The sequence below is a fragment of the Pleurodeles waltl genome, chromosome 6 (genome assembly GCF_031143425.1).
Source record: "Pleurodeles waltl isolate 20211129_DDA chromosome 6, aPleWal1.hap1.20221129, whole genome shotgun sequence".
Classification (NCBI taxonomy): domain Eukaryota; kingdom Metazoa; phylum Chordata; class Amphibia; order Caudata; family Salamandridae; genus Pleurodeles; species Pleurodeles waltl.
In genome coordinates this window covers 965,265,527-965,280,592 of record NC_090445.1, presented here as the reverse complement: position 1 = coordinate 965,280,592, position 15,066 = coordinate 965,265,527, and the positions used below count along the sequence as shown (strand labels likewise).

Below are 15,066 nucleotides of genomic sequence, written 5' to 3'. Positions count from 1 at the left end.
CATTGTGCCAGTCATGTGTTGACACTGCCTCAGGACTTGGTAGAACTGCCAGAGAGGTGACTTACGCGGATGCACAGGGTAAGTGGAGCCTTTGTGCTGCTTTCAATGACAAAGTTAACTAGCAGTGCACAACTGCTCTACCAGTGGCTGAATAGGAGACATGTTCTACATAGGAGAACTTTGAGGGTGGCAAAAACAGTGCTTTAATCCCAGAGCATGTAATGTACTAGGGTCTCAGAGTTAAGTTACAGATTTCCACTTGAATACAGCCAACTCGACATACATCTGAGGGTGAGGACACTGGCACTGAGGTTTGGTTAATAGGCCTCTGTGCACTTCGAGTCGAAAAACCAGCAGAATCAGTACAAAAACTGGGGTTGATCATGCTTACTCCTACCTTTTTAAGATGGTACAAAGCATGGAGATGTTGGGTTTTTTCAATCGTCATTGGGCCACATGTATCACTAGAATCTTTGAAGGGGTAACAAGACAATGTGGGGTGTTGAGCGCCTAAAGCAGACTAATCTCACCACTACTGCTGTTTTTTTTCATTATTTTTTAGACCTTCTGACCAAATACTATCAATAAATGGGATAGTTTTAATGCTGTTTCTTAAAAGTTCCTTAAATCATAAAATTGGAGCATGAAATCATTTTGAAGCACTTCATGAGACTGTGGAAACCCATGTCCTCATCTAGAGGGTAATTCAATGCTGGTGGGTGACACCTCCTTTAATAGGTGCTTTATAATCATCCCGCTCACTCGCAACCTGTGGACTGAGGTGAAACTGGATGAGTTACATTCTAATTCTGGGCTTCATCTGAATATCAGTAATCAGCAGGTACCAAAGGAATGGAAGGTAACTGCCTTATAAGAGAACATAGGGGTTTGTAGAGTGAATGGCCTTGTTCAAAGCCTCGAGCATAGAGAAGGCTGAGGTTTAAGACTGGTTTTCCAGGGTGATGTTTAGATTCCAAACATTTTTATTGGAGTAGTCTGATCATGGGTTTGGGGGTGCAGCGAGTTTTGAGCAATGCTTTGGGATGCCAAGCTCCGCTGATGGGAATACCCTGAGGAATCTGCACATGACCACTTACCGAATTCAGAACAGTTTACTTTTCAAAAATCTATAGCTTTCCTGGTTCATCCATAGGCTTCACAAAGGAAAAATGGTCGACCTCTTCGAAAAATGCCAAAACTGTAAATAAAGTTTTAGATTCAGCTCTGCATGTTCCTGAAAGCTGGAAACATGGTGGTTTTAGCACCCTAAAAACCTTTCGTTGATGTCATTTTTAGGGAAAGTCACTTTTTTGTGGAGCATCCCCTCAATTTCCCCCCGTCAGACCTTGGTGACGTGGGTAGGGAAGAGTGAAGAGAAAACTGACTAGCTGAGCTTCAGATCTTTTTTAAATGATGTGAATAGGCTACTTCTGTGGCTATGTAAAAGTTTTCCGCTTATGTTTAGCATTTTACAGCTCTGTGTACCATCGCAGTCCCAGCTTGATGAGTGGGATGATTCAAGCATGTGACTTTAAAAAGTTCCAATACTGAAGAATCACAGCATGCATGCACTACGTGCAGGTTGCCAAACTAAGGTTTGTGCATTCCTTTGGAGAAAGGAACATTTTTAACCTACAGGTTTAGTGTTAATATACCCAATTCTTAGCAGTGTAACAAGAAGCGCTGCAAATGTTTTGATTTCAAGATAAGAATGAATAGCAATGCCAGTATTGGATACCAGTCTGTCCTAGTGAGATGAATGTTTGGGGACTGGTCTGTCTAAATTTTCACCTTAGGTATCTAAAAAAGTACTAGTGATTTTCTCTATGTCATCAAGGTCTACGTTGCGCTGCGCTTTCACTAATGAACAAAAACGAATTTAAGTCACCAATCTGTAGGGAGGCCTTCAATTAGAAGTGGTCAATTTAGTTCTAGCAAATCTTGTGGTCAGCATAGCAGTAGTATAATTCATAAATGTCTGAAACGAAAGGACTATACTTTTTCCACTGAAAAGGTAATCAAATGTAGAGATACCGTGGTCAAATCTTCAGACATGTAAGGGGGCACAAGAAGCAATGGACGTCCTCCCTTGAAACAGGGTTCTGGTGAAATGTTAGAAGGAAGGAATGTGGAGATAAGTAATAAAAAGCAACAAGTCTACGTCAGTCTCAACTCCATTGTTCGTCACTAAATATTATATGAGGTGTGCTGGAGGGTGTGAGGAAGGGGCATGGGGGTAACGCGGTGTGAATGAGGCACCAGGTGAAGGTTAAGTAACCATCAATTCCGATCGCAATATTGAAGGTCAAATCTCATCTCACTGCAGTCACACCCTCACTTAACATGTGCTTAGCTCAGCACACATTCACCTATGTTTTTTGCTGCTAAATAGGTTTTGAAGCCAATTTTCAGAGCGCCCCTACAAACTGTACTGCCTAGCAGCAGCTGGCTAGTCACTAAGTACCAACACGTGTACATCCACTAAACAGAATCGAGAGGCCACTCGAAGAAAAAAAAAACTATTAAAAAGATTTACGGTACTGACCCATTCCAAATAAACTACATTATTCAATGCGAATACAAATAGGAAAACTGGACTTGTTCAGTGGGAATTACTTGGCACCAAAAATGCCAAGTAGACAAGCATGTGATCGTGGTGTCCATGCAACAGCTCATTTTCCGTATCTATGAGGTATAGTACCGTAAAGCTGCGTCTTTGTGCTCATTTCTTTGCAGGACTACAGAGCGGGGAGGTTTTGGTTAAACCAAACTGAAGTGGGTAACGTGTTTTGTTGATTCACACTAGAGACTCAAACTGAAAGCCACTTACTAGGAGTCAACCAGTAACAGGGACGGGGGAAACAGATGATTTACTGTAACAAGGGGAGGGGCGCATCTTACTGAGGGGGGGGGGAAATAAATAAGGGAACATGAAGACACACCCCATCCCCTTCCAACTGGTTGATTTGGGAGGAGTCCAAAAGTAGAGGAAAATACACACCTCCGTTTTCACTTTCGACAAAGGACAACCTGTAGGGAGACAACTGGCACATCCACGTACATACTGTCCAAATGGACACCAGTATTCACATGGTTACAGTAAAACATGTGAAATCACACTACATAAATCTATCACATCTGAAATGAAGCTAAACAAGGTACTCGGTTATGTGGGGTTAGATGAACTTTTACAGGATATTAAATCCGACATCGCCACCCGCCACCCACCCCCCCGCCCAGGGTTACACAAACAAGGCCTCGACAATCACACTGTCATCAACATAGGTTGAGAGGAGTGGGCAAGTGTCGCCCTTATACATGTTGGTCATGATTCACTATGGGTGCCCCGAAAAGGATGCCAAGCTCCGCTGATGAACAGCATGGAAAAAAGGGGGGGGGGGGAGGGGGCAAAAGGGTGGGGGGGGGCAAAAGGGTGGGGGGGGGGGGGGGCAAAAGACTTTTGTCTCGGGTGATTCGTGGCCAAGAGGCAACCGTGCGGAAAGTTTCTCTGTAAGTTCCGCTGCAGCCCCACAATAATTCTAAAGAATCCTACATACCAATCATTTCCTATTCAGCAATATGGACCCCCCAATCATCCGGCGGTGCTGGGGAGCTGGAGTGACTCCGGGGGTCATCTTGAACTGCGGATCCCACAGCACACTGGCCAAGCTGCTGAGGCCGCTTGGTGAGCGGACGGGAGAACACAGTGTTGCTCCGTGCGGCTGAGACCTCCTGCATCCGTAGGAGAAGCTGACCATAAACCGCTCAGACATACTGCAGGAGCACGACTTTGGCCACCTAATTTAAACTGCTGAGCGTCCTGGGACTACGGGAGATCTTTGCGCCCCTAATTTAGGTGATAGCTGACACTGTGCCTCCGAAAGTCTACAGTATTGTGAGGCAGTTGCGTGCGCCCCTGAACCCCTTGAAGGGAAAGGCCAGTGTTGTGTCCTTCTACACTGGCCCCAGCTTACCGTCTTGCTAGATAACTAGTGTGCACCTTAACATGAAGGCCCCAGAAAAGATCCTGAAATAGATAGAAACTCCACTTCAAAGACATGGGGAAATAAAGAGCACACAGGAATACCGAACAAAATAAGATAGACTAATATACAACCCAGGGGGAAGGGACTATTCCACCGCCACAGACACTGGCTGAACAAGGACCAAGCTCACATGATGAACCATCAGGAGCACAGATACTGGCTGCAATGGAACATTCTAACACCAAGGTTCAGGCCAAATTAGAGGATGAGTCCCTTGATGTTGAACTATTTAGGGCAGATCTCTGCGCTGTTGCAGAGAGATCCTTGGCTACAGAGCAACAACTATTCACGCTACAGGGTGAGGTCGCCACGCTCAAAACAGCACTTGCTCAAAAAACAGAAAACTCAGAGTGGAGGATGTGAAGGGAAGAACGCAAAGATGTAACCTACACTTTGTGGGATTCCCGGAGGATGCCAAAAGTAGAGACCCAGAATCATTCCTTGAAACTGGACACAAGAAGCATTTCCTGGGGTGGAGTTTTCCTCAGTCTTTGTCGTGGAAAGTGCACACAGGGCTCTGACCACCGAAGCCACCAGTGGCAAGCGCACTAGGCACCCTCACTGCCAAAATCCTGAATTACAGAGACTGCAACTCTATACTCTGAGTGGTGCGACACAAGGGAAACCCCAAGTTTGAAAGCCACACAATACAGATTTTCTCAGATACATGAGGCTAGTTCAACAACTACTGCCTCCTTTGGGGGAGTAAAGCAGAAGCTAAGAATAATGGGACACCGTTACATACTGTTTCCTGCAAAATTAAAGGTGCTGTATGTTGACCGCACTCACTTGTTCGCCACTCCGGAAGCAGCCTGGGATTGGCTTGAGGTACATAGAGATGACCCCTTCCCTGCCCTGTGGTCATGGTTCCAGAGGGACAGACATAAGCTTTGCCTGGACACTGCGAGCGAAGAAACAGAAGAGATCCAGGTCTACTAGAACATCCCAGAGAGTGGAGTATGGACAAAAGCACCCTCACATCAACAACCCTGACTGAGACTGGAAAATGATAAATTGATGCAATTATTTACGGGACCCAGAGCAAAACCAAGCACCAGGACCTCTGCCTCCTGAGATCACTTATTCATTGATCCATGGATGCAGGCTCTGGATACAGCCTCAGAATGGGGCCACCTTTTGAAGACTTAACCCCTCCACCATATCCCTTAATTGGCTAGGTCCGTGTGATTTGCAGTGCGGGAAGCTGAGATATGAATGCAGCAAGGTGAGGAAGTGGGTGTGACAGGAACTGTGTGACTGAGTTAGCACCAGTGGTGGGACTGACTTGTGGACCCCATTACTAGGGAGTTCTGAATACCAGCTCACCCGTGCATAGAAAATTAGTAGCTATGTTTCAGGGGTTTAGTGGGGAATGCTAGGTCCGAAAGAGCCTTGTGGAGAAAGAGGATTGCCAAGAATGTTGATGATAGGTTCCGTTCTTTGTTATATGTTCATATTACATTGGTTTGCTTGTCTTGGGAAGGGAGAAACTGACGGTTGGGGATGCACAGATTGTTCATACGTGTTTACCCGGCGGTGGTACGGGAGACGTGGCTAGTCAAACTACCTACACAAAAGAAGGTAAAGACACGGACCCCTGCAACTGAGCTGCAGGATATTATACAATTGCATAAACCAAGACGGGTACTCACTACAGACACTTGACATGTAAAGTTAGGGGCCTGAACTCCTTTGTAAAAAGACATAGGGTACTAAAATATCTGCCCCGACATGGTATACAAATAGCATTCCTTCAGGAGACACATTTAACAGACAAGGAGGTCACCAGACTACATTGGAAATGGAGGACAGTTACACATAGCCACTTATTCAAATTATGCCCACGGGGTCCTTATTTGGGTCGCCCAACAAGTGCCATTTTTGTTCCTGGGTTATCAAGCAGATGTCAATAGCCGATACATATCGGTTCAGACTGTTGAATGGACTGGAAATATATCAACTTCTTCTCCACACTTCAACACGAGCCGACTCATTATCTCGGCTACCTTTGGTATGGCCGGGGACTTTAACCATGTTCTTAATGGAGACATGGATAAACCCCCCTCCCCCCCCCCCCCTAAAGATCTGAACCAAGACACACATCACCAGTTCTCTTCAGACAGTGATGGACTGGTTACAATGCAAAGACATAGTGAGCCACTCATCTAGATACCTGGGAATACAGATGCTTTACTGCCACGCACCATACATACAGCAGACTTGAGGGATTCCAGATATCACATGATACCAATACTTACAAATGTCCAAATCATGCGTAGATTCCTCTCAGGCCAGTCCTCAGTGTCGGTGTAATGGTAGGTGGACTTGAGGTAGGGGGTTTGGGTAGGATGCAGGGGCATAGGCCCCACACCCGACCTGGAGATTACGACCGGAAACTTTAAAAGAGTCCATCTACATCTTCAGCGAGGAAATTAGTGAAGTGGTATTGGGATACGTTGCTACAAACTAGTTATCTACTGAGACCAAGGGGCTGGAGTGGGATACCCTAAAGGTTGTTACACATGTGGAATGTTTGTCCAGAATTAGCAGCAGACGCCAACGATTAGAATCCGACCTCTGGTACACAGACCTCACTGGCCACTATGCAACAGACATGTCCATACACTGTTGGGACCTTGGAGGCTGAACTACAGACCAGTCGCCACATCACAGAACTATGGGACAGGCTTGATCATTTGACTTCACGCGAATATTGTCAACTATTGCATAGAGAAGGGGACAGGTCGGGCTGCTTACTGGCCTGGCTGCTTCACTGGGATAGACCATTCCCCCTCAGTCTATCTCTGAAAAGGATAGATGGACCAAGAGTGACCACACAAAATGGCATAAACAAACTACTGATGGATCACCTGAAGGAAGCATGCACTAAGGGAGGGAGTTCACCGATACCGGCGACACAAATGTACTTGGCGACCCTGAACCTCCCTCGCCTCACAAAGGCACAACACAAAGGATTTGATGAGGAGCACCAATTGGAGGAGCTTAAAAGGGGAGCTGGCGCACCAAAAAGCTCCTGGCCTAGACGGATGGCCAGTGGAATACTATCAGACCTACAAGAACCAACTGCAACCCAATCTGCTCGAGACCCTCCTTGAATCAAAGAGAATGGGCACTTTGCCCTAATCAATGTGCATCGCCCAGATCGTTATGCTCTGACAGGGACCCAGAGGAGCCAGGTTCATACATACCCCTCGCCATGTGTGTGGATACTAAGATACTGGCCAAAACCTTGGTCACATGGCTAAAACGAGTCATGTCCCACTTGGTTCATAAAGACGACTGTGGTTTTATACCAGGCAAGGGGACCCATATGAACCTGCGGCAACTATCATATGTCCTCCACTCCACGCAGGGGACCCTACCCCAGCGGCTGTAGCCACACTAGATAAGGAAAAAAGCATTTCATACTGTTGATTGGGACTACATGTGGACAGTTCTAGAGATGATGGGACTGGGACCCGAATTCCTTGCCTCGGCTTGCCTCCTATACACCGGACAACTTGCACACGTGTGTATGGGAAAGATGATCTCAGAAGCCTTTTGTATAGAGGGGGGGGGGATTGCCCACTGTCCCCGCTTCTGATCGTGTTAGAACCCCTTGGCACACAAATGGAGTAGGGAGATGGTGGAGTGACTGTGGGCGGAAGCACAGATGTAGTCTCCTTATATGCAAACAACACATTAATCTATTGGACAAGCCTGATGCAATCTACGCCCATACCGCTCAATAGCTTGACAGAATTCAGCAGTATGTCAGGTCTACATGTTAACCAGTGCAAATCATTACTCTTTCTGATAGCAGGACATTCGAGGCTGGCCATGGTGGACTTCCTTCAAACACTGCTTAAATGGGAAGGAGAGCATTTTGGACACTTAAGAATCCGGATAGCTCATACAGACATTGCCCACTGGAACCTAAACATGGGTGCCAAAATACAACAGCTGGAGAACTCAATTAGCTTCTGGAATAAATTCCCACTCTCCGTTATGAGAAGAGCAGGATGGTTCTGCTCCCCCACTACATGCATATGCTGCAAAACTCACTAGGTCTCATCCCCGAGGCCACATAATTATTTTTTTTAATTACCATCTCCTGATACCCCTGGTTTGGGGAAGGGGCAGCGTATAGCGAGCAGAATGAGACTGGAAATATGAAAACTGGATCCAGAGATGGTAGGGCTAGGAGTTCCAGATCTGGCATTGCATTACTATGCAGGAATATTGCAGTATGCTGTACAGTGGTGTGGGGATGGGATGATTGCCGAGAACGACATACTGGATGACTGGAAGGGTGCAGACGATCTTCCAGATACCTGAGAGGTAAGTCACTGGTGAGGCCCCTTTCTTGGTATGACAGGTTGCAGGGATATGGGATCGGACAGTTGTAGCTGTGCTAAAACATGTCCCATATGCAAGACAACTACCCATACAGTGGCTACCAAGCTTCAGACGAACAGTAATGGACCTTACAAAATGGTATGACGGTGGCTGCTTAACAGTAGGTGACCTGTACCTATCCAGGGGGTGCGAGTGCCTAATGCTCAATGAGGCACGGGACATCTTCCAGTTACCTCTAGGGCAGCATTTACAATACTCCAAAATCTCCCATACAATCAGGGGAATGTGGCCCATCTTCTCAGAGGAACTGGTAGAATCCCACACACAATGCACACTTCAATATCTCTCTCCTCCTCCTTCTCTCCCCCCCCCCCCCAACCCCACCAAGTGAATTGGAATGGCAAAGAGCATTTGCACAGGTTCAAGAAGTAGCGACTAATGCTCGCTTTAAACCAACAGTTCCATTAACTCATTGCACATACCTCACTCCCCCGAGACTCAACAAAATCTATCCCACACAGGCCCGGGTGCCCTCACTGTGGATACACGCCAGCACCCTTCAGACACAACTTGGGACTGCCGTCCGTTATGTGGGTTCTGGCCAACTGTTATTGACAACCTGAAAAATAACTAAAATACAGATTGAATTCTCTCCCAAACACTGTTCATTACATGTACTCCCTCTTGCAAAAAGAGGGAAGAAAATGCACTACTGATTCGCGCACCTGGGATTGGTCTTGGCTAAATGTCAAATTGCGATACACTGAGCTCAAACCAGACGCCCACCTCCCACATTGCATCAATGGAGAGCAGTCCTTAGGAAATGGGGAATCGCAGAAGAGGCGCTTGAGAAAGGTTTGTCATGATGAATGCGCTGAACGAGACAGAAATATGGAGTGACATGTTGGGAGACCCGGGCGAGCGAGAACTCCCAGGATCCACACAACACACACACACACAACAGCCCCGGAGAGGACCCCAAAAAAAAAAAAAAAAAAAAAACACACAACACAAACACACCATACTGTCCTTGCATGCTCCAAGCACAGAATAGATTATACTTGGACTACCCATGGTTACGAATAGGACAGTTAAATTATGTTTGTGTGTAGTTAATCTTTGTAAGATTTTGTAATGCAAATAAGTTCTGAGGAGACCTACTGCAACCCCTACAGAGGGAAACACCCTGAAGGGTCGTAACCCTCCTCCCAACGACGCCATGATTTCACCTTGGAAAGATTTTGTTTTAAAGTCTAGGAATATTATAACAGATTATGAAGTTTGTCATGTAGCACATAATGGCTGGGACCGAGAGGAAGACATATTCTTGATTTGTAAATGGTGAATCAGCATATGTATTATTCCATTGAGACATCCACCTGTATTAACATTCATAACAACAGCAAAAAAAAAAAAAAAAATAATAACCTCGATATACAACTGGGAATTCTTTTTTTTTAAATAATTAAGTAGGCATTACCAGTAGCAGTTCCAAGCAACTATGCCACTAGGCCACACAGTATCTCAAACAGTAACTCGTAACGAATATGCCATAAAGTTTTTATTTTTTTCTTGTTTGTAAAAAAAAAAAAAAAAAAAAAAAAAAATAAACAGACCTCGCTTGTGTCGGGGTGCTGGGTGCCACTCTGGAACATTTTTCACAATAGCTTCCACAGCCTGTCCTGCTGCTATGCGGGTGTCCCAATTAGGACTTCTTAAGTAGGTCAAAACCTTAACAAAAAAAAACAAACAAAAAACAAAACAAAAAAAATACATAATTCAACATTTGCAAAATATATTTGTGAAAGGGAAATAACTGAACAGGGATATCTATACTGGGCAAAATTGAATATTGTAAGTCTTGTTAATGTACTGTGCATCATGAAAATATTGAATTATTCAGTACAAGCAAGGGACCAACATGGATAAAGACAAACAAGTGTGTCAAGCAAAAAAAACACATTAACAAGACAACACGTTGAGGTAAATTTTACACCATACAGCCATGTTTGAATGGAAGGGGGGGGGGGGGGGGGGGGGAGGGGAGGGGACAAGGTGTTACCCGTCAATGAAGCAGTAGGTGCAATGGCATCAGAGATTAGGGCTGCAAGCGTCCTCCTGAACCTCAATTATAGGTTTGTGTGAGGGTTCTGAGAGTGTTTATCAAGACTTCGCGCCACTGCAAAATCACACATACTGAGGCAAACTATTGCCAAGTCTTGATAAACTGTTTGCCTTCCATTACAAAGTTATTTTTATATTGGCAAACAGCCTCAAAGTAACAAATATTTGCGCGGCTTTTCACTACTTTGCACCTTGGGATTATGACATGGGTGTTCACTCTACCACCTGGTGTTTTTGACGCAAAGTCCTGTCTACTTAACATGTTAGACAGGGCTTTGCACCAAAAATAAGATCTTCTTGTGGCAGGTGTTAAGTTGAAGAAATGTTTTAATTTGTTCTAACGTTTTTACACGCTGCGCTATACAGTGCACATCCAATGTGTTAAAGATTTTAAAGTTTGTCTAAGCACAGTATTTTGTACTGGAAGAGAAAAAAAAAAAAAGAGGAAAAAAAAAAGAGGAAAAAAAAAAGAGGAAAAAAAAAAGAGGAAAAAAAAAAGAGGAAAAAAAAAAGAAAAAAAACAAGAGAACAGAGAAAAAAAACAAGAGAACAGAGAAAAAAAACAAGAGAACAGAGAAAAAAAACAAGAGAACAGAGAAAAAAAACAAGAGAACAGAGAAAAAAAACAAGAGAACAGAGAAAAAAAACAAGAGAACAGAGAAAAAAAACAAGAGAACAGAGAAAAAAAACAAGAGAACAGAGAAAAAAAACAAGAGAACAGAGAAAAAAAACAAGAGAACAGAGAAAAAAAACAAGAGAACAGAGAAAAAAAAAAAGAGAACAGAGAAAAAAAAAAAGAGAACAGAGAAAAAAGAGAAAAAAGAGAAAACAAAGAGAAAACAAAGAGAAAAAAACAAAGAGAAAAAAACAAAGAGAAAAAAACAAAGAGAAGAAAACAAAGAGAAGAAAACAAAGAGAAGAAAACAAAGAGAAGAAAACAAAGAGAAGAAAACAAAGAGAAGAAAACAAAGAGAAGAAAACAAAGAGAAGAAAACAAAGAGAAGAAAACAAAGAGAAAACAAAGAGAAAAAAGAGAGACAAAAAAGAGAGACAAAAAAGAGAGACAAAAAAGAGAGACAAAAAAGAGAGACAAAAAAGAGAGACAAAAAAGAGAGACAAAAAAGAGAGACAAAAAAGAGAGACAAAAAAGAGAGACAAAAAAGAGAGAAAAAAGAGAGACAAAAAAGAGAGAAAAAAAAAGAGAAAAAAGAGAGACAAAAAGAGAGAAAAAAAAAGAGAAAAAAAAAGAGAGAAAAAAAAAGAGAGAAAAAAAAAGAGAAAAAAAAAGAGAGAAAAAAAAAGAGAGAAAAAAAAAAGAGAGAAAAAAAAAGAGAGAAAAAAAAAAGAGAAAAAAAAGAGGGAAAAAAAAGAGGGAAAAAAAAGAGGAGAGAAAAAGAAAAATAAAGAGTGTGTGTGTCTGTCTGTCTCAATGGCATCCTGAAAAGACCCCTTGAGTTAGCCAGGGTTGAAACGTTAACAGTATTCTCCCGTATAGCTAAATATGACTTATTGGTAAAGGGAGTAGTCTTGACATACCTGCTACCTGACGGACTTACCACTCTGAATAACAACAGGAAATTTATAATGTGCAACTGTAATATGCTCTGTAGGAAAATGCCACTGTTGGCATGGTTACCCCCAAACGTTTTGCCTTTTGTTGATGCCAGCTTTGATTGAAAGTGTGCTGGGACCCTGTTAACCAGGCCCCAGCACCAGTGTTCTTTCCCTAAAACTACACCTTTGTCTCCACAGTTGGCACAGCCATGGCACACAGATAAGTTCCTTGTAAAAGGTCCCCTGATACCAAGGGCAGTGTGGCCAGGGAAGGTCTCTAATGGCTGCAGCAGGTATTATGCCACCCTGGTGACCCCTCACTTAGCACATGCACACTGCCTCACAGCTTGTGTGCTGGTGGGAAGAAAGACTAATTCGACATGGCACGCCCCTCAGAGTGCCATGCCCACAACCCACTGCCTGTAGCATAGGTAAGTCACCCCTCCAGCAGGCCTTACAGCCCTACGACAGGATGCATTATACCACAGGCAAGGGCAAAGCTGCATGAGCACTATGCCCCCTACAGTGTCTAAGCCAATTCTTAGAAATTGTAAGTGCAGGGTAGCCATAAAGAGTATATGGTCTGGGAGTTTGGCAAACACTAACTCCACAGTGCCATAATGACTACATTGAGTACTGGGAAGTTTGGTATCAAACTTCTCAGCACAATAAATCCACACTGATGCCAGTGTGGGATTTATTGAGAAATGCACTCAGAGGGCATCTTAGAGATGCCCCCTGCATGCCAGCCCAACTGCTATTGCTCGGCTGACCGGTCTCTGCCAGCCTGCCACTTCCAGACTAGTTTCTGGCCCCTTGGGGTGAGTGCCTTTGTGCACTCTGACCAGGATCAAAGCCTGTCCTGGGTGGAGGTGCTTCACGCCTCCCCCTGCAGGAACTGTAACACCTTGAGGTGAGCCCCAGGGCACTCCAGCTAGTGAAGTTGCCCGCCCATGACACAGCCCCCACTTGGTGGCAAGTCCGGAAGAGATAATGAGAAAAACGAGGAGAAGTCACCCCCCTCAGCCAGGTCCACCCCTAAGGTGACCAGAGCTGATGTGACCCCCTCCTATGAAAATCCTCCATTTTGCTTTGGAGGATTTAGCCCAATAGGATTAGGGATGTGCCCCCCTCCCCAAATGGAGGAGGCACAAGGAGGGAGTAGCCACCCTCAGGGACAGTAGCCACTGGCTACTGCCCTCCAGCCCTAAACACATCCTTAAATCTAGTATTTAGGGGCGGCCCTGAACCCAGGAAATCAGATTCCTGATGTCTTAACAAGAAGGACTGCTGACCTGAAAACCCTGCAGAGAAGAAGGAAGATGACAACTGCTTTGGCCCCAGCCCTACCAGCCTGCCTCCGGATTCAAAGAACCCGCAACAGCGACGCATCCTGCGGGCCCAGCGACCTATGCCGATTCAGAGGACTACCCGCAACTCCAAAGGACCAGGAATCTCCTGTGGACAGCAGCTCTGTACAAAGCAACAAAAATAAAGCATCTTTAAAAGGACTGACCTCACTCCTGAAGCATCAGTCCCCACCACTCTGCACCCAACACCCCTGGCCCGTGTCCAGAGAAACCAACACCACAGAAAGGCTGCCCCCCCCCCCCCCAGGCAACTCCAACAAGGTGTCCGCCTTGAGCTGATCTCCCTGCACCGGGAATGCAGAGGACCCCCCCCCCCCCCCGACCACGACTGCCCATTAACAAAGAACCCGACACCTGGAAGAAGCACTGCATCCGCAGCCCCCAGGCCTCGGTGAAGCAGTGACCAGCAGCAGGCCCTCACCCTTACCCAGTTGGTGGCTGGCCCGAGAAGCCCCCCTTGTGCCCTGCCGCATCGTCAGAGTGACCCCCGGGTCCCTTCATTGATTTCCATACAAAACCCAACACCTTGTTTGCACACTGCACTCGGCCGTCCCTGTGCCGCTAACGGCGTACTTTGTGTGCCTGTTTGAGACCTCCCTTCCCGCCCCCCACCCCTCTAATAATAGATAATACTAATGCTCTGTCAAGCCTCTTGGGGAACCCCTGGACTCTGCACACTATCTCTCACTTTGAGATAGTATATACAGAGCCAGCTTCCTACATGTTGTATATGTGTTTTGTATGTTTGGGAGCACTGTGTCTTCTGCACTAATGATTCACTTATTCAGATTAGTAATTTTGTAGTATTTGATCAATAATTGGGTTTAATACATATTCGTACACTAACTGTATTACTAAAGAAACTGGTGCTCAATTAAATTGGGGATTATATTTAAGGGAGTAAATAGGAATATGGGATGCACAGACCATTTGGATTAGAAGCCATGAATAAAATAAGTCCTGTGTGACAATAGTTGTATCTTGATTGTATTTGCCCCAGTCCCATGGGTGTCCTGGGTAGTACTTGTTGTGCGAGATAGTGTTAATATAATAGTCATGTTTTTATTATGGTTTTAATTACAACTTCAGCAATGTCAATTATTGTGATGCCATCAGGGCTAGGTTCATGTGACATTAGTTCGTTTGAAGATTGAAGGACAAAGGTCATATGAGGTCACTTCCTTCGATGTCAAGAAGGAGATGTCATTTTGGGGAAATGACTTACAAGTGTAAATCTAAGGCTTGTAGGATACCTCCAGAATTTACCTAAATTGGACCCTCATTGGCCCATCTGAGTGCACCCTTGGCCCATTCAAATAAAACATCCTGGAATCGGGACTGTTGGGGAAGCACCTAAGAGTGGGTGTGGGCAAAGAGGTTTCCTCTGTGGTGCTTCGATTGCACATAAGTTACATGAAGAAGAACTTCTCCCACCCAACCACCACCAAAGAACCTCTATTTATGCTTGTTTTAATTATTTAAGCAACACATAAAAAGGTCTAGAGTGCGTTGGTACCGCATGCCTTCAAGCATCATGCCACGATGCATCTGTCCACACAAAAAGTGTTCTGTTGACAGCCATTTGTTTTATTAACCTCTGTACATCACGGCGC

The 15,066-nt window shown here is 44.8% G+C and overlaps 1 protein-coding gene across 2 annotated transcripts in view; it reads right to left on the bottom strand.

Annotated features, from left to right (window-relative positions):
- BTAF1 (B-TFIID TATA-box binding protein associated factor 1) overlaps window positions 1-15,066 on the bottom strand; it is a 927,996-nt gene that overhangs the window by 864,424 nt on the left and 48,506 nt on the right. For both annotated transcript variants that reach the window (XM_069239796.1, XM_069239795.1), the window contains exon 3: window positions 10,022-10,136. In XM_069239796.1, coding sequence (XP_069095897.1) covers window positions 10,022-10,136 — 115 coding nt within the window. The remainder of the gene's footprint in view (window positions 1-10,021; window positions 10,137-15,066) is intronic.